At 44.3% G+C, this 20,280-nt stretch overlaps 3 protein-coding genes across 3 annotated transcripts; all 3 read left to right on the plus strand.

Annotated features, from left to right (window-relative positions):
* Window positions 1-171: 171 nt before the first annotated feature.
* Window positions 172-10,418, plus strand: ttll6 (tubulin tyrosine ligase-like family, member 6; the record flags this gene model as incomplete). The annotated part of the gene is made up of 16 exons (XM_080480594.1): window positions 172-227; window positions 1,356-1,505; window positions 1,914-1,948; window positions 2,607-2,725; window positions 2,839-2,969; window positions 3,050-3,206; window positions 3,734-3,877; window positions 4,672-4,757; window positions 4,836-5,061; window positions 5,299-5,477; window positions 5,806-5,994; window positions 6,835-6,997; window positions 7,351-7,632; window positions 7,707-7,775; window positions 8,604-8,829; window positions 10,276-10,418. 16 exons carry the CDS (start codon window positions 172-174, stop codon window positions 10,416-10,418), a joined length of 2,355 nt encoding a protein of 784 aa, XP_080336720.1.
* Window positions 10,419-15,394: 4,976 nt separating this feature from the next.
* hoxb6b (homeobox B6b) lies at window positions 15,395-17,043 on the plus strand (the record flags this gene model as incomplete). Its single annotated transcript, XM_080458834.1, has 2 exons — window positions 15,395-15,842; window positions 16,784-17,043. The coding sequence occupies 2 exons, from the start codon at window positions 15,395-15,397 to the stop codon at window positions 17,041-17,043; spliced, it is 708 nt and encodes a 235-aa protein (XP_080314960.1).
* A 1,181-nt stretch (window positions 17,044-18,224) lies between these two features.
* On the plus strand, window positions 18,225-19,673 carry hoxb5b (homeobox B5b; the record flags this gene model as incomplete). The annotated part of the gene is given in 3 exon segments (XM_080477239.1): window positions 18,225-18,293; window positions 18,295-18,928; window positions 19,426-19,673. Coding segments are annotated over 3 exon segments (951 nt in total).
* Between the last annotated feature and the right edge of the window lie 607 nt (window positions 19,674-20,280).

Genomic DNA, 20,280 nt, shown 5'->3' on the forward strand with positions numbered 1-20,280 from the left:
GTAAAGCTCACAGTTCAGGGTCAGGATTATCCAGATCACTGGATCAGAATACTGTCACCTTGCACCGCAGCCTCCCACCGTGTTAGTGGGACGTCCCTCCTTAATGCCGCCACCCTGCGCTGCGCTGTCATTAACTTGACCTCACCTTCACCCTTCAAGACACCAGATAGGATGCGGAGGCGAGCAGCCGAGACGCTGCTGCGACGGCCGCTGGCCGCCGGGCTCGGGTCAGAGTGCAGACGTTTACATTCACAGGAGACGGCGTGGATTCACAGTTTTCAGTCCTTTTCAGTCACTATGGAGCATTATAGAATTACACTCATTTGGTCCAGCTGCTTTCTTTGGCATTAGTGAATCTCGGTGGGCAAACCTGAGATCCTGAACACATCAGCTGGACAGAGCAGGACAAATAAAACACACTTTAGGATTTGAAATGTTTGTTGGTGACGCTTTGGATTAAGAACCAACGTGTGGGTGTGGTTGTGCTAGGCTCTGTTTCTCGATATACTGATAACGCTGAGGAGCTGGTTTGAATTACTGAGCCGTCAGAATCACACTCTGCTCCGTCTTACTGCAGAATCGGCACTTTTCGTGATAAAAAGGTGCCTCGTCATCACTTGAGCCTGGTCCGGTGTTGAAATGCTTTTAGTGTCGACACTCCGCTGTCAGAACATGCAGTGATGAACGAGTCGCTTATCAAGAAGGCAAATGGTTCAAAGTGGACGCAGCTTCTCCTCCTCCTCCTCCTCCTCTTCCTCCTCCTCCTCCTCCTCCTCCTCCTCCTCCTGGATGTGTTGAAGAGATAAACAATCCAACAATCCCAGTTTCTTGAGAAATGGGGAACTAAAACCATCATGTAAGGAATGAATAGACTGAGATATGTTTATAGGTGTAAGGTTATTGTTTGCTTCGCTGATGCTGTTCTTTGATGTCTTCAACGACATAATAAAAAGCACTCCACTTTAGTTAAGGAGTGTTACCCTGAACATGGCGATTATCCTGGCAGCTCTGCGTGGTGTCAGGATTAATTCCCCTCCATGCTGCCGTATCTGTGTCTGTCCTGGCAAAATAACTCTTAAATGGCAGCGTGTGACAGCGCGCTGACAGCCGGTGCACTCACCTGATGAGAGAAATGGAAACGGAAACATGATTCTGAGCGCGCACTTACATCATGTACTTGGTTCTGTTTGATTGACTTTCAATGTGAGTCTGTGCTGGCAACACATTAAAATAAGAAACATGTAAATGAAGAAATGACTGCAGCAAAGTGGAGCGCTGTCATTCGTCTGTTATGAGTGTTTGTCACAGAAGCTCTTTGGCCAATCAAGCATGCAGTTTGCTCTCTGTTCCTCCAGGATGGGTCTGACTGTGGACGGCACAGACAAAAACCATGAGGCATTTAAAAGTGAGCAGCGGGGGGAGGAGGACGAGGGAGAGAGCCGAACCGAGGCCTGTACCTGCCCGGCGCTGCCCGTCAGCAAGAAGAGGATGAAATACAAGAAGAGGTACTTTTGCCGCTGGAGCTCCTCTGTTTGCGCTTCAATCAGCCTCTGGTATATTCAAGTTGAAGACTGGTAGTAAAACCACTGAAGAACAGGGATGATAAAGTGAACAGGACGAGGCAGGCAGAGTGAAAACTCCTCCACAAAAAGATTTAACTTCAGGTCACCAGGATGTCATTCCCAAAGAATCATGAGTGACAACAATCTGCTGAGGAATCACGAGGAAAATGAGCAAAAAACCTTTGAGCCAAATTAATGACGAGGTTGCAGAAAGAAAGGTAGAGCGAGGAAAATGTTCCAGAACAAAATCGTGATGTCATTGTATGGGAAAGGTGCTCAATGAGGACGTCGCAAAATTGTCCATCAAAGCAGATTCCTGTCCTTTCTGTCTTTCTTCTCTTTCAGATGACTGTGGATCAACCTCACCAACTGCAAGTTTGAAAGTGGTATGTTTGATTCATTAACACTCACTTAGTGCTTCTATCGGTTTAGTCAACAATATTGTGGAGGAAAGGCCAAAGTACCAAACGTATGTGGAGACTCACGGTGCAGTTTGGATTGTTCTGGGCCCACCACTTCGACTTAAATTGTTGATTAAATTAAATTAAATTGTTAATGCCACAGATTCTTAATAACTTTTACCTCTTGGATATATGATTTCAGAAACGTATCCAGTGTTTGCTCAGTACTGCAGTGGTTAGGGATTCTTTCTGTGTGGAGTTTGCATGCTCTCTTTGCTTTGCTTTTATCCCACAATCCAAAAACACGTGTTTGAGGCCAACTGGTGACACACGACTCTAGTTTAAGCGTCTCTACATTGGCTGCCTGTTCAAGGGAGAGCAAAGGTTAAGGTTCTGTACCTACAAAATGTTGAATCTGTCCGGTTGTTGAATTATCACAGAAAATTTGACTTTTAAATATCCCAAAGGTCAGGAGAAAGAGTCAGCGGGATTTTCAGCTTGAGCCCCCAATGCATTTAACTAGCCTGCCCGTGGTGCCGCGCAGCCTTTTAAGTCAAGCTGAACACGCCCGTGACGGCGCTGAACACTACTCTGAGGCTTTTCCATGTGCAAACCAAATTATGTCACGTTTGTTTTGTGTCAGTGCGGCGAGCTGCTCGCAGATACGGCCTCCGAGAGGCGATGGAGGGGGACGACTGGACGCTGTTCTGGACCGACTGCTCCGTGTCTCTGGACCGTGTGAAGGACATGAAGCGCTACCAGGTACTTATAACCATGCTTATCATCATCATCATCATCATCATCATCATCATCATTATCATCATCACTGAGGTGAGAATGTCGAGGGTTTTGTGTGAACTTGCTTGTCTTTGCAGAAGATAAACCATTTCCCGGGGATGAGCGAGATCTGCCGCAAAGATTTACTTGCAAGAAACATGAACCGGATGCTGAAGCTCTTCCCCAAAGACTACAACATCTTCCCCAGGACGTGGTGCCTCCCCGCAGAGTCGGTTCACACTTTCTGCATCACCTCCACCTCCTCACTGCCACTTTTCAGCTCATGTGACACCGGATTGTACTCTGCAGTTACAGCGACTTCCAGGCTTACACCAGGGCCAAGAAAAGCAAGACATACATCTGTAAGCCAGACACCGGCTGTCAAGGCAAAGGCATCTTCCTCACCAAGTCCAGTAAAGACATCCAGCCAGGAGAGCACATGATCTGCCAGGTTTACGTCTCCAGGGTGAGTGTGGACTTTCAAAGTCTGACAAAACACTTATTCTACTTACTTACTGAAAGCAGTTTTAGTTTAATTCGGTCTAAGTAGCTCACAAACTAGATGTTAGATTCAAATTTACACAGTCGACTTAATGATTGTTATGTCATTAAACTCCTGTTGAGAGGAGAAAGTGCACCTCAGTAACCCTTGATATGGCGCTTGTTGAAATACTTGAGAATTTCAAAAATTAGAGTGTTGTTGAAGTATATTTTAAAACATTCTTAAGCAGCAGATTTTTTTAAAAGAAAAGTGTAAAATATTACACATTTTACTATTTCTAACCGTACCTGTCCTTCATATAAAGAGTTACTCACAACACAAGAGTCTAAATTTGAACTTGCATTATTAGTTAGGAATTTTTCAATAAATGGTTCATCGTGAATCAACTCAGTCCTGCTGACAGCAACATGAAAGAACAAAAGATGTCCCCCTGTCAGTAACGTTAGCGTCAGAAGGCATTTAAATTTGTGTGATGGTCACATTTCCTCCAGCCTTTCATCATGGACGGATTCAAGTTCGACCTGCGCATCTACGTTCTGGTGACGTCCTGTGACCCCTTCAGCATATTCATGTTCAAGGAGGGACTGGCTCGCTTCTGCACCACCAAGTACAACGAACCAACGCACGGCAACGTGGTAAGAAACCGTGAGAAACGGGACGGATGTTACTGGCTCCGTCGCACTGTGCGACGTGTTCATCCATTAAAATGAACATACTTATGATAAAACCTGTGGGTCTTGGTGTCTTCATGGGATTGGTTGATTTGCCAGAATACCAGCAGTACCATTTAGTTTCACGATCTGCCATGTTTGAAGGTGTCGTTTACCTAACAGTACACACACTCACATTAAAGCTCAATAAAAAAACGTCATATAACCAATGTTAAATACAAATTCTGTACAGTGTAAAAGAGAAATTGAACTGTTGGCTCGTGAATACACTAATAATTGATTTGTTCCATAGCATAAATAGGGGCCAATCGTCTTATTTATCTGGAACACGCTTGGGGGATGACAGAGATGATGTTTTTTTCTGTTCTGACAATATTTCTCTAAAAATGCACAATTCAAAGAAACCCAAAATAAAACACCTGGTAAAATCTGGAGCGAACACGGGAAAGTGTGATGTTTGGTCAGATCAGAGATCAGAGGGGGGGGATCACAGCTTTTCTGAGGCGCCTCTGGTAACTGCCAACGTATTGTAATTCCGTAAGTGAAGAGTTCCTGTCTGCCCTGAACTTCTTCTCTTCTGATGTAGTTATTCTATTTCTGTCTCGTGTCAGTGACGTCTTTAAATACAAAACACAGAGGCTGAGTTCGGGTGTTTACTATTTGTAATGTTTTATTTCATTTTTGTTCCGGTAAGGGTTTCATTTTTCTGTCACGTACCGTTTCGTCAGCGGGCGATAACCTTGTGTCTGTGCCGTCAGGAGGACGAGTGTATGCATCTCACCAACTACTCCATCAACAAGCACAGCGAGAACTTCGTCCGTGACAAGGACACCGGCAGCAAGCGGTGAGTTCCTGCACCCTGTGCTGTGCCGCCCGTGCTCTCGGCAGGCTGATTGAGCGCCATGTGGTTTTCCGCCTTCAGGAAGCTGTCCACGCTGAACAAGTTACTGGAGTCCGTCAGCTGCAACACAGAGAAGCTGTGGACCGACATCGAGGACATGATCATCAAGACCCTGATCTCCGCTCACCCCATCCTCAAGCACAACTACCACACGTGTTTCCCCAACCACACCACGGGCAGCGCCTGCTTCGAGATCCTGGGCTTCGACGTGCTGCTGGACCACCGGCTCAGACCCTGGCTGCTGGAGGTGAAGAGAAAGAACCTCCAGCTTTACACTCTAATCTAAATGATCTCATTTCTATTTTATTGACGGTGGTGTTTACAATTACAATGTGGTTATAATGACTTTCCTCTTCTCGTGACCTCTGGAACCACTGATTTAAACAAAGAAGCGTCTGACTGCTCCCGAGGAGATCCGTTTTGGTTGTTTTAACAAGCTGGTGAAAGTCTGACGGCCTCACTGAGTCTGGACTCCCGTATTCAGGTGAATCACTCCCCGAGTTTCACCACCGACTCTCAGCTGGACCGCGAGGTGAAGGACGCGCTGCTGTACGACACGCTCGTCCTCATCAACCTGGGCGCCTGCGACCGACGCAAGATCACCAAGGAGGAGAGACGCAGGGTGAAGGACTGGCTGCAGCAGAACCGCTCCAGAGAGGCCAGGTAGAGGTCAACCTGTTTTCCAAGTTCACAGCTCCTGTAAAGCAGACAGTCCAATCTGGAATGACAAGGAAAATGATAAAAGCTGCATAATGCATAAAACTGATTTTTTTTCTTTTTTTTTTGGACAAAGGAGCAATTTTACTGGAGCTGAATGTCTTTATTCAAAATATTCAACTTGTATAGGGTATGTCAAAATGTGGGCTCCCTCAGGATGTACTCGCACCCATTTGCAATTGAAAAAAGGAATATTCCAGTGCGTTTATGCTCGTTTTGCCCCTGAAGTAACTTTGACTCCGCTGCTGTGTCACACTGCGTCTTTGTCTCGCAGGTCGGAGGAGCTGCGTCAGTGCCAGGCGGCCACGGTGGAGCAGACGGAACGCTACGAGGCCAAACACCTCGGGGGCTTCAAGCGGATCTTCCCACGAGAGGGCGGGGAGAAATACGACAAGTACTTCAAGCACAGCAGCTCGCTCTTCCAGGAGACGGCCGCCTCCAAAGCCAGAGAGGAGTGTGCCCGGTACCACAGATTATCAGTTTGATCTAACATGAAGCATTTCAACACAAAGTTAGGATTATTTCTTCAAACAAGACACAATATTAACATTCTCCCCTCCATGTTCAAAGAATCCTTAAACAACATTGTCAAGAATATTTGTTTGTGTGGAACAAGTCAGCCGTTTACTTCCAGAGTCACAGTGTCAGGTCATCCACATGGTAGATTTGCTCTGGATGTCTTTTGTGAAACAACCAGAAGAATTTTTAAATGAGACAGAGTGATAATCTGTCTGCAGGGGGATTTGAACCTGAACACAAGCTTCTCCTCTAATCTCCAGGCCTCCACTGCCTCAACGTCTTTAAACCTGCAAAACAATTTCTATTCAAATTTCTTTATTTACAGGAAAATATAACACGTTTGACATAATATTGTAAATACACTCAGCTTCCTAATTTTCTCTTTCATTGTATCGTAATCTGACTGCACAGTGGTTTACTCGTGTGCTTTCCCAGTTCAAATCTGGTCTGTGGAGTTTCATGTTCTCCCTCGGTGTGTGGGTTTCGATCAGGCCGTTCCACAATAAAATCCATCCATCCATCTTTTATCCCACTTATCCAGTTCAGGGCTGCGGGGTGCTAGAGCCAATCCCAGCTTACTGTGGGCGAGGGCAGGGTGACCCTGGAAACATCACCTTCTTAAATATTGCTCACGCATTTTTTATTGTAATCGTAAAACACTATTATTGTTTTTATCTGTAAAAGTGCTTTAAAACTGTAAATGAAATGTACCGACTGAGTCCTCATGGTACCAGATCCGCCTCATCCTCACAGATCGATGGAGTCTTTATGCTGATGTTTCCAGGCAGCAGCTGCAGGAGTTGCGTCTCAAGCAGGAGCAGAATGATCGGAACCAGATGGGAGGCCGCAGGAAGGACCTGCAGGGGGAGACGGCCGGGGAGAGGGCCAAACCCCGGCGAGCGTCCACACAGCAGGCCGCCGCAGCGCCACTCTGTGACCCGCAGCCGGTGAGGAGGCATTTTCCTCTGACAACCACAAGAGGGCGTCACTCTGCTCTTTGTCCTGAGTGATTGATGGCTCATATTCTGGCTGACCCCTCACAATACACACACACACACACACACACACACACACACACACACACACACACACAGAATAATATTCATGCAGATCATATTCATTAGACTTTTCTCATTTTTTGAATTAGTTCATCTTTGATTGCCATAAAGAGAAAAACAAACAGTGTTATCATGATTAGCCGCTGACAGTAACTGCTTATATATTACAAATGCAGAGGTGGCTGCACATCCACGGAGGCAATAAAACAAATTGAATCAAATGTCAATGTGTGTCTCTGCAGCTGCTTCTGTCCAAAGTGTGGTCTCGTCCAGAGGCTGCAGAAGTCCGAGGAGAGGAGGAGGAGGAGGAGGAGGAGGAGCAGGGGGGAGAGGAGAAGGACTCAGACATGGAGGAGCAGGAGCAGATCAACGCTCTGCTCCAGAGGAAGAAGCTGCTGCAGGACATGGGGCTGGTGGATCAGATCAAGCAGCTGCTGCAGGGCCAGACTCGGGGAGGCGGGGCTGAGCAGGAGACGGCCTGCAGCCTCCAGCAGTGCAAACATCCCCGACCACAGCAGCCGAAGGTAAAGCAATGAGCACAGGCTGAGCTGAGTGAAACCAGGACGTCACTGAGCTGCAGCCTGTTTCTCTGTTCCAGCTGGACGCTTTGACTCAGTTTGCTCAAAGGACCAAACAGCAGCAGGCCCAGACGCACGTCTCCAGACAGGTAGTCACCCAATCTTGCCACAACAACACACTCTTTATCGTCACATCTGAATACATTTTTTAAAATAAGCCTGTCAGCTGCCCCAGCCTTTTAATAATCACTCAAAGTAGAGGCAAACGCACAAGAATGTGCCTGGTTATTGTTACTGTAATCAATGTTTGACAATTTAATAAGGCTTTACAGGAATGCAACATTTAAATATCAGAAAAGTCAATATTCTATGCCAGTTTTACCATTTTATTGGAAGATTACATCCAAAAAATAGAACATTTAAATACTTTTTTTTTTTTTGCACTTTTACATAGCTGGAAGCACTATTATTTTATCGGATATTTTTATTGTTATTCAGTCAAAAAAGGGACTCATTCAATCTCAACAACATCATCATTGGGTTGTGAAAGTTCACTGTAGTATAATGTATGACAAAAGTGAAATTTCTAGTAGTTCGAACAGTAAAAATGTGTATTTATTTGGTATTATTTAGGAAATGTGCCTCTAAATAGTTGATTTTTAATTCTGTTTGGGTGATACTTTGATGGATTATTCACTATTTTCTCTGGATTTTCTTTCCCAAAACAGAAAAGTGCTGTGATTTTGGTGCTTTCAGCTCTGAAAACGTGTCAGTGCAGAGATGCAGCAGCTGTCCGAAGGCACAAACAGCATAAACAGCAGTCAGAGAGGATTGAGAATGAGCCCGCCTGTTAAAACATTTTCCTCTCCTCATCTGTCCATAACACCCGGGCTGTTTCAGCCGGTCATTTGCAGCGCGGAATAACTGTTATGACGAGAAATTAGAGAGGATAATCTTCATAATTCTCTGCACTGCAGCAGCAGCAGCAGCGGCTGCTCCGGCCCGCCGTCGACCAGAGGAGCTTCAACGAGTCCGTCTGCCTGCAGTACGAGTTCGCTGCCGCCGCCACCGCTGTAAAGGGCAGCGTCAGTGCCCAGCAGAGCCCCTGGTCAGATAAACACTGTGAACACAGAGACACGCCACAGACAGCTGCCGCCGCCGCCATGCCGAGCAGCATCAGTTCCCAGAGGAGCCTCTGGTCAGGTGACGCAGCCTGCAGCCTCCAGCAGAGCCTCATCTCTGCATCCGGACGGTTCTCACGTCACTTTAGTTTCATTTTTTATCAGCTCCCTCATCTTAAACTGCAAAAATAACTAAAAACACAGCTTTCAATAACTCACCCATCGTATGTGCACTCAATGCTGTAAACTGGCCTTTAATACAAGATATCAAACTATTTCTGCATCCATCACCACTTCCAACTCAAACACATTCATCGTTTAAAACGCTGCCTGCACTCTTTAATTAGACAGAATTATCACACAAGTTGCATCAATTACTCTATTAAAAACACAATTCAAAACATAATGGACCTTTGCCGTATTCTTTATAATAAAAGATCCCAACCGAAGTTTCAAGTTTCAATCCACTGAGGCATCAGAAAGGAACAAAGAGCATTTCAGACTTTAATTAAAACTTTTTAATGTTTAAATAATGAACACTACTTAAGCTTATGCACCATCAAATGTCTGGAATATCGTTGTTTATTATTTATTATACTTAAATATGACATTATTTCAACTGTATAAAGCTTCATCTTTGTCTCTTTTTAAGCTCTTTAAATGGCTCTCACAAAAATCTTGTAAATAGAAGATGCAGTTGAAGGATATTTCTATACTTCCTGTTTCAAGATCCACATAAATATAGATGCCTACATAACAATTATACAGTGAAATTTGTTGTGAAATGAGCAAAAAACACATATTTCACCATTTTTTATTAAATTAAATCTCTAAATGGGCTTTAAAATTTGCCTTCACATTACTGAGGGTTACTAAAATAGAATAAAATGTGTTAGGTACAGAACGGTCAATATGACGTTCAGTCTTATTGGCTGTGTGTTGAAACGCTGCTTCTTGCAGGAGTTTTCTGATTATTTTGCTGATTTTCAAAATGTTCTTGTTCACATCTTCAAGAAAAAGCATCAGTCAGGTGCACTAACAGGAAACCGGAGATTTAGTACTAAAACAAAGTGAAAAACACTGCGTGGCATCAATGATTTCATGATAAATATGATGAAAATATAATTTGTCTAAAAAATTCTCAGATTTCCAATTTACCAGGAAAACACAAAGTGAGCATCACAGATACTGATGCAACCTTTCATTATTTATTATTTCTTAATTTAATTTGAGCACATTTAAAATAAGATTCTAGTATATTTTAGTAAAGAATTTGAAAGCAGCATTAATGATTAATTGTGGTTCAATAATATTGTATAACCAGTTTACACCCATGACTGTTACTTTAATATTTGAATATTTTATGTTATCGTGTGTGTGTGTGTGTGTGTGTGTGTGTGTGTGTGTGTGTGTGTGTGTGTGTGTGTGTGTGTGTGTGTGTGTGTGTGTGTGTGTGTGTGTGCAGTCAGTAGCTCTCTGGCGGCCAGGCAGGACAGCCGGTCCCGTCCCAGCATCCCGGTCCTGACAGCCGCCCCCCGCTGTGCCAACACGTCCCACCATGACCCCTCGGACCTGCAGAGCCTCCTCGTCATCTCGTCCCGGGCGCCGCTGCTCCGGAGGCCTGGCTTCTCTCACGGCGTGCGCAGCTCCTCCCGCAGACCCCCCCGGTGAAGGTTGGGTGGGCCCAGACCCACCGACCTGCTGGTCCAGGTTTCAGAGAGCAGCAGGAGCAGGAGGAGGAGAGCTGAGGACAGAAAACACACTGCGCCTTCCAGAATCGTCTCTCTGCTCCCTGCAGTTTACACTGTTTACCTCTCAACGCCTCCATGATGGCTTTTTAACTTCCTCCTCTGTCTCCACTGCCTCTGTGAGCTCACACACGTTTCCCTCTGAGGATGAGTATCTGCAACACTCCTCAGTCAGAGTGCCAAACATACCAGACTGAACTCTTTACATTTCCACTGAGAGGAAAAATACCTTCATAAGAATAAATCTGAATTTAACTCAACAACTCTGATTATTGTTCTTATTTACATTTCAAACACTGACCAACTCAGTGAAACTACATTCTGTTCTAATTCCTTGTAATCAAATTGTATTAAATTCCATTTAATCAATATAATAGGATTATTATTATTTAAAATTTGCTGCTTCTTATTCCTGGAAAATGTTGTTCTGAATTTAATTGTTTAAAATTGTTTGTTTTTTTATCAATAAATTAAAAAATTTTTAATGTTATTTTGCTGCTTCTTGATATTTTTCCCATAATCTACATTTAATTATTAGATCCTGCATCTGTGTACGTTTCCGTTACATTTTGTCATCATGATGTTTTTGTTTTTCTGACATGTTCTTCATGCTGATGTGAGAAATTCAGACTTTTGTGTGATTCCATGTGGATTTTTTTTATGTTTGGGTTGAAAGGCCGTAAAGTTTTATGACCTCTTTGCTTCTGGACTCTTTGTTTTAGTCACTAACTTGATGCAGAAACACTGAGGATTATTTGAAATTACAAATGAAAAACGTTTTGTTTTTGTTATTTTATTTACCAATGAATTAGATGAATGAAAGAATCCAGGCTGTTGGGAGAAAGACGCAGGCCCACATCAGGGTTATTTAACTATAAAGATATATATAAAAATGTGTAAAAGTTAAAAATTTAGGAGGAAGTTACTTTGCTATATTTGATTTATAAATATATAAATAGTTGTTGGAGGAAAAAAAACCAAGCAGATTTGTGTTTAAATGAATTTAAGATTGATTTGTGCCAAAAGGCCCACAGAGATTATTGTTTATTTCAAAACAGCAAATCAGTCTGTTGATTTATCCAGAATGTTTTCCATTATTCTTTTCTAACATAAGGATTCATTCTGGGCCTTCTCCATGAACAAACCGGGGGAATCTCTCTTTATTTGATCTTTTTTTTTTTTTTTTAACCCAGAAACACTTTCTTTCATTTCCTGTTTTCAAAAAGCGTTTATTGTGGGTCTAAAGTCGTATTTTAAAGAAGGGACCTGCCTTCGTTTGAGTCTGAGTTTCTTGGTGGATAAGAAATCAAAGCAGGGGAGAATTTGTTGGATTTCAGGAATTTATGGTTTTATTGCGTCTATAAAAGTCGGAAATGTGTCGCTTTGAAAACAGCAGCCAGCTCATCTTCAACCAGGACGGAAATCAGAACACAATGAGAGCAAGAAAAGGTTATTTTTGTTTTTTTAAAATCAATTAATCTGAGTTCTACCGGTGAAGTTTTAATTTAGAAGAGGGAAAGTTTGAAGTTTTTGTGTTTGTAAAATCTGTCAGGGTTTCAGTGAGGCTTTCAGTCAATGGATCGATCTGTTGTGACTGAAGGAAAAAAGTAATTTTATTATGTGATCGATTATAAACGGAATATTTCAGATGAAAAACCAGCGTCAATAATCCGCGTTTGGAGGTTTTTGATTACGAATTTGCTCAAATTGAAGTCAAATCAACGAAAAATAATCCGTAATGTTTTAAGATTTTGCTGAAATGAAGCCAGAAATGATCATATGTGATATTATTTGAGTTTCATACGATAAAACAGTCGTGGTTAGAGAACAACGAGAAGCTGTACAGACCTTTTCTTTTCTTTATAGGGTGGAACAGATTCAGGAGCGCATCCTCTGATTCTCACTAAACAATCTCACGTTTTCATCCCCACGTTTTGACTCGTCCTCCTCCGTCCGCCGCCACACTGGAACAATCCTGGGACGATTCCGGGCTTTGAACAAAAATAAAGATGGCGATGAGAAAGCGCGTCCAAAGCACAAAAACGGCTGCTGTTTATGAAAATTTACAACTTTGCCATGGAAGTTTACGACTCGCGCGGCTCGGGGATTGGTCGCTGGCGGTCATGTGGACAGCAGGAATGGGGAACTTATTTCCCATGAGGTTATATTGCAGCTGCTGTTTTTTTCCAGCGCTCATTCACTTAACAGTTGTAACACAACCTTTTTCTTGGCTCTTTGTAAATGCAACACGCGTGCGGAGTGTTGTTGTGTGCGGCCTGGCCGCCGTGCGTGATTTTACCCCCCAAACAATGTGAAAGTGGGTGATGGAGCCCGAGCGCTGCGCTTCCTGCGCCCTGCGCGCCACCTTCACCTTCGTGTGGCTGAAAATGAGGGATCAGCACACTCCTGGATGGTGGGATTACTTTCATGAAGTCACTTAGGGAAAGTGAGGGACATTTTTGTGAGGGAAGAGGAGGCTGAGAGGAGGAGAGGAGCCGCGGCGGAGTGGCACAGCACACTGGGAATGATGGATTATCAACAAAGGTAAGGGCAACCATGTTTCTAATATGCCTGCGATGAACTGCGCACAAGTGCGCCTCCGCTGCTGCTGCTGCTGCTGCTGCTGCTGCTGCTGTGGCTCAACTGTCACACCGGGCCTGGTGTTTAGAAGAGTGCAAATAGGCAGATCTATCTTAAAGAAACGCTCATTATCAGTGCGGATCATGTTGCGTGCTATGTGCTATTCACAACCAGTTGCTGCTCCCTGAATTTAACCCCCGAGACGCTGCTGCAGCGCCTCCGAAAACCACCACAACCCACCTATTTGGCCTAAAGAAAAATGAGGGAACTAAAGTAGCAATGTGTCTGCTTGGAGGGCTGCTGGACCCTGATGATGTTTGTATAATGAAGCAGTTGCAGGCCACAGGCGTGATGATGATGATGGTCAGATGAGGCCTTGCGAGACCATCAAGCCTGTGTTCCTCAAACAAAACAAGAAAAACACATCTAAATGGTCTGATCGAATGTTTCAGCGAATTTCAGTTGATATTGCACGTTCTGTTTTTCAAATTTTTATTGTACAAACGTATCAGACGCATTTTACGTACGTGTCGCGCCTGCAGCGGCGTCGCCTTTGCAGATTTTCGCCTCTGATTTTCCCGTTATTATTTCATTTTAAACAAATATTTCCGTGCACACTCTGCATTTCTGATTTTATATAATCTGTAGATCAAAAATGGCCACATTCCGCTTGTTTTATTCAGTTTATTTATTTATTTTCTTCTCCGGCGCCTCTGCAGCCTGATTTTTTTTATTTCCTGCTTTGTCTGTGATGCTGCAGCAGCTTTATTGGGTCAAAATCTCACATAAATACACAGAGACGGTTTGTTTGTACCAAGATGTACAGCAGCTGACATCAGGCTGCAGGGGCTGCGGCCTGGCTAACAGGGGTCACCGTGTGAAAGCTGATAGTTGAATTTATTTTCAGTTAACACTGAATTAGTTTGAATCAAATATTGTGCAAATAATTTAAGAATAAATCGTTGCTTCAGGAGCAACGTTGATTTTACGCAGGAAACAGAGACGAAAACAGAGAATTTCGTTTTTGAAATAGTAAAATATGGTGAAAATGCTGAAAAGCGTCTCTGAAAAACACGAAAACTATTTAGATTCGCGCTGTTTTACGTTGCAGCACACTGACGTCATTCATTGTATCCGTTTTTTTAAATAATATGTGCACTTTTCGAAAGATTAACGTCATCTGAAGTCGAGTTTTGTTTTGCAGTATCGAGGAATGGTGGTAAAATCGAAACTGTGGTCCTTAATTGAAAGTAAATTCACTGTTTTTGGACAGAAATCTAATTTTTCGTTGGTTTTAACTAACAATAAAGTTTTATTTGCGGAATATTTCGCTATATTGCTTTTGTTTTAAATTAAACTGCTGAGTGCTTCATAGTTGCGTAATATTGAGGTGCATCCGAGCTCTTAATTTGTCTGCTTAATTATTCATATTGATGAGTGAAAACGTCATGATCGTTTGGGTAAGATAACTGAGACTTCTTCCTGTTTTTACCTGCGTGCTGACCGTGTTGTCCTTTTGGTCACAGTGTTCAGGTGATGATGATGAGGAGGAGGAGGGTGATGGTCTGAGTGCAGGCGCGTGCTCTCCTCCCCAGCTCGTCTTCATGCACTTAAGTGGGAGTTGAACCGTGAATCAGGACGAGCTCGCACCTGCAGAAATGGACAGATTTGAGTTATTGGCGAAAAGTGAATGGGCTCGGTTCATGTTCATCCTTTTTTCAATTTCTTGGCAGAAGTTTTTGGAGGATGAAGAGTTTTACTTGTGTGTTAATCAGCGTTTAGGTATTTGGTGGAAGTGGATGTTCGGATCAAAGATAAGCTATGATTTGTGCGTAAATGCAGTGCGTTTGGCATTTTGTTTCCATGTTTTCGCGCTGCGTGTGAGACAGAAAGAGTGCGCAGGAGGGAGGATTTGTGCATGATGGTTCTATTGCTTTGTATTTGCATGAAAGAAAATCACGTCATGCAGCACATAAAAGTCATATGTGCTTTTTTGAGGCATGTGTGTGTTTCTGTGAGTCGTGGCGTGTCTGCGTGAGCGTGCGTAAAGACCGACAGGCTCGAGCGCTTCCATTCAATTCAGTGGGGACTCCTGCGCGCAACAAGAGCCCCCCATGGGTGCAATAGTGCAAGCACAGACGGCGGTGATTGGCCAGAGGTTGATCAGATGGTACACTTCCCCTCTGTATTCAGTGGCACCTCACAACCCCCCCTTTCAGCAAAAACCAAATCTCCGATAAAGTAATGGCAAAACCACTTGGACTATAAAAGACAACAAATCATATTCCTCCGGAGTATATACACCCCGTTGTCCACCCAATGAGTTCCTATTTTGTTAACTCAACTTTTCCCGTGTCTCTGCCGGGAGGACAGGACTCTCTCCTGGGTCAGATACCGCTCTATTCCTCGGGATACACCGATCCGTTAAGACACTACTCCAACGCGGCCACATATGGAGCCGCCAACATGCAGGAGAAGGTTTACCCGGCGTCCTACTACCAGCAGACAGGCGCGGCCGCCGCGGCCATCTACGGCCGGGCCGGCGGCGGAGCGCCGTGCGACTACAACCCGGTCGGGACTTTCTACAAGGACGCGGACGGCTCGTGCGCTTTCTCGAGCCGCGAGGACCAGCCGCTGTTTGTCACCCAGGAGCAGCAGCGCAAAGCGGAGTGCGCTGAGCAAGCTGTCAGCATGAGCAGCAGCCTGGACGACAAGTCGTCCACCCTCATCTACCCCTGGATGCAGCGGATGAACGCCTGCTCCGCCGGTGAGTAACGGGGCAAAGTGCACGTTTGACTGTGGTTGTTGGCGTTAAAAGAGCGCACCAAGTGAAGCCGCACATACAGATTGAAAGACGCAGAACAGACGCTCGAGCTATCAGGCGTCTCGTCAACTTTATCCACAGAAAAGATGCGTCAAATAATTACAAGATCTGAGCGCGCACAAACTGATCTGCGCTTGGGATCGCGGCACATTACGCACGGAACTTCGTGCGCCTTCGGGGCTTTTGGCCACTACATCATCATCACATACAACCACACGCACACTCACAGCCACGCGCGCACATACTGGGCCTGAAGTTAAAGCCCTCAACCCGGGTCACATGGCCCTCGTTTTTTTAATCAGACTTCTATTTACACCATATATTCTAGTAACATTTTGAAAGCGTTTGAAATTAATACACAAACAGATGATTTCTATCAATTCTACAAAACTTAGACGTGACGCAGTCTGTGACTTCTCACTCCATTGTGCGTTAAAGGACAACATATAGATGCCACACGAAGGGAAAATACATAATGCAGTCAGTCACAGCCTACATGTCAACGTGCGTCATGTCACTGAAACATTTTGAAGTGGGATTCAGTTTATAGCGCATTTCTGTTACATTTAGAGTGATTTTATTGTATATGTTTGATTTGAAAATGAATAAGCCATTTAATGTAAACCTGAGAAGAAATAATGTTAAAGTAATATCGTAAGAGAAAATATAATTTTTTTTATTTGATATATGCTAAAGTTCATTATTTGCTACACATGGAGCACTGAAATGAGAAAAAAATCCGTTTTAAAACGATTTTATTGTATTTTTTAGATGCACTGTTTGACATTGTTTGAATATTTGTTCTAGAACTTTTAAAATTGACTCCGGATTCCATTATTAATTAATGAACCCGCTTTTTTTCTTTTCTTTTTTTTTAATTGCAGGCCCGTTTGGCAGCAGTGGCCGCAGGGGCCGACAGACCTACACCCGCTACCAGACTCTGGAGCTGGAGAAAGAGTTCCACTTTAACCGCTACCTGACCAGGAGGCGCCGGATAGAGATCTCCCACGCCCTGTGCCTGACGGAGAGACAGATCAAAATCTGGTTCCAGAACCGCAGGATGAAGTGGAAAAAGGAGAACAAACTGCTGAACCCATCAAAGACCCCCGAGGAGGAAGAGGAGCAGGTGGAGAAGAAGAGCTAAAAATGAATTAATGAAAAATAAAAAAAATAAAGGGACATTAAAACAAAAGGCATGTGTGTGTGTGTGCGCGCGCTCATGTGCACAGCCCAACAATAAAGTGTACCAATTCTTTGTAGATATGAAGTGAATCACATGTTAGAGACGTGTTGAGTGACTTTATTTCAGTATCTGCACGGTGATCATTAAAATCAGGTCCTCCTCTGTTTGTCCTTGTGCTTGTGTGTTTATTTTAGGGGACTATGCAAACAAACGCCAAAATGTAAATAACTGAGCGTTTTCCAGCCGTGTCGTTTACCTCATCACCGTAGTCCTCCTGAGTTTGATTCCTTTTCTCTATTTGATTCCATCCTTCTGACATTAAAATGAGTTTTTCTTCCCTGTGTCCTCCTGTTATAACATCTGTGTGGTGTAGTTGCTCTGTGATCGTCTGTAGGGCTTTGTTGTTTACAGCTGTGCCATGAATCCACATTTGTACAGATGCGAAATGTTACATGTTATTTATTGTTGTTCACCTGTGTTTAATGCACATCTGGATACTGTGTGCAATATTTTGTTTAGGAAATTGTACATAGAAATAAAGGCTTTTTGATGTATATTGGAAAATCTGGTGGTTGTCTTTCTTCCGCAGTTGGACATTTATTATTATCATCATTATTATGATCCTGAGGTGTAGAGGTGTTATAATTATTGTTCTAATAAAAATTAGTGTTGCAGTGCTTTTAAAGCCACAACAAGCCCATGAATTGCGATAAATCTGGAGTAGAGATTAAGATAATTTCCAGATTGACATCCTGTATGTTAAGATGACAACAGCGTGCCTGATAAGTCTCCGTTATGTGTTACCTGAGCCTTTTGTGGCCTACATTATCAGTGTGTTACATAAATGATGGATGATCCGCGGGGCCTGACAGCTCCGGGTCCCGGCGCGGCGATACCGCGGTTGTCCGGAAGATGGCGCTCTCTGCCTGCGCGGCTCTCGGGGGCGCAGCGGGGAGGCACCATTGACTGGAGCCTAACGACCATTATTTCGTCATCATTTGTAACCATGGAGCATGAATTACCTCTTGAAGTCATCAGTGAGGATTTACGACTGGTCAACAAAGGCACGTGATTCCCGAACGCTCTCCCATATTTGGCCGCATACCTGGCAAAGTACAGTAGGGCTTCATTGCTTATAATTCATGATTGCATCCATAAATCGTGCAAGCACACAGGATTATAGCGACAAAGATCTACAAATCGAGGCTTTAAAAATCCAAGCAAATGAGCTCGTACTTTGTAAACTCGTTCTCAGGGCGCTATCCAAATGGCTCCGACTATCAGTTACTAAATTATGGGACTAACGGCGCTGTGAGCGGTTCCTTCAGAGACCCTGGCACCATGCACTCCGGGTCTTTCGGCTACAACTACAATGGCATGGACCTAACCGTGAACCGCACCAACACTGGCGGCCACTTCGGCACCGTGCGCGAGGATGCCCGGGGATTCGGGCCGGACGCCCGCTACAGACAGACGCCCACTTGCTCGCTCGCGTCCCCGGATCCGGTGCCGCCGTCGTGCGCCACGGCCAGCCGGGAGCCGCTGGAACTAAAAAGCGCCTCCTCTCCTCCCTCTGACCGGAGCGCGACCTCGGGCGCCAACAATCTCAACAAAAGCGGCGGCGCTCATTTCACGGAGATAGAGGACGCCACCGTCGCCTCCGAGACCGAGGAGGGCGCGCACAGCAGCGGCGGCGTCTCCGGCACGGCACCGAGGGCGCAGCAGCAGCAACAGCAGCAGCAGCAGCAGCAGCAGGAACCCAACGCCACCTCCTCCACTCCCACACCAAACGACTGCCAAACGCCACAAATATTCCCCTGGATGCGGAAACTGCACATAAGCCATGGTATATTTCCTAATACTATTTTGTTGTGAAGGATGTCACGCTGACGGTGTCCCATAAATCTGTCAGGTGTTGCATGAGTGAGCAGGCTGTGTGTGGATGAGTTAAAAAAAAGGATGTGTAAAGTCTTTATGGGGTTGTTTGCTCTCTGGGTCCGGGTTAACTGCCCCCGGAGCCCCGGAGAGGGGAGGAGAGGACAGGCAGAACGAGGGGAGGATGCTTGGTGCAGGTTGGGTGTCTAATGTGGCGCAGACTGTCCGAGGTGTCGCTGAGCTGCTGGATGAGAAAGCAGCGGGTGTGTGTGGGTGTTGTTGAGTGTGTGTTTGCATGCTTTCCTTCTTGCATCAGCTCATTTCACGCCGTGACCCTTCTTGTCCATGACGCACAAATCCTCCCCATGCAGCCATGAGAAATAACCAAGTTTGGCAATGAAATCCTTTTCCCCTCCTGTGTGTTGGCGTGCGCTTTGCTAATGTTTTGGATTTTCTGTAAAATTGTAGATATGACTGGACCTGACGGGAAAAGGGCCCGAACTGCGTACACCCGCTACCAGACGCTAGAGCTGGAGAAAGAGTTTCACTTCAATAGGTACCTAACCAGACGGCGGAGGATAGAGATAGCCCACGCCCTGTGTCTTTCCGAAAGACAGATCAAAATCTGGTTTCAGAACCGCAGGATGAAGTGGAAGAAGGACAATAAACTGAAAAGCATGAGTCTTGTAACGGGAGGCAGCGCCTTCCACAACTGAACAACTTTTTCTTTTCCTTCTGTGTGTGTGCGTGTGGGGAGGGCAAAGTAAAAAATAATAATGATAATGAATATTAAAAAAAGACGAAAAAAGGAAGAAATCAATGAGTACTGTAAAGCTATTGAAAGCGCAGCACCTTCCAGCATGTTATTGTGATAGAAAAAGAAGTATTCTGTGGTCTTAAAATGCAATTTTTAGTTTACTGTTGTTGTATTATGAATAATGATAGCTTAGGTGTCCTATTTGGAGAAAAAAAGATGTAAATAATGACTGGGGTTATTTGTCCTTGCTCTCGCTCTCTTTCTCTTTCTCTCTGTCTCTCATTCTTGAAGGTGTTTTAACTTGAGCTCTTTATTGTAACTTCTTGACGGTCTAACAGGAGTAAACTCATTGTACAGATCAGCATTAGAAAAAAAAAAAGAAAAAGGAGAAAAAGTTTCCAAACCATATGCTGCTCTTCATTGAATGTAAACCTAATGTATTCCTGACCATTCAAAGCGCTTTAGTGTAACTTTTACTGCTATTTTTGATGGTTAACTTGTGGCCAAGATCCATAAACTTTCAAGCCAATGTGTAGCTCTAGGATATTTTGTGCATCTATTATTAT

The sequence above is a fragment of the Lipophrys pholis genome (assembly GCF_963383615.2).
Source record: "Lipophrys pholis genome assembly, chromosome: 1".
NCBI classification, from domain to species: Eukaryota; Metazoa; Chordata; class Actinopteri; order Blenniiformes; family Blenniidae; genus Lipophrys; species Lipophrys pholis.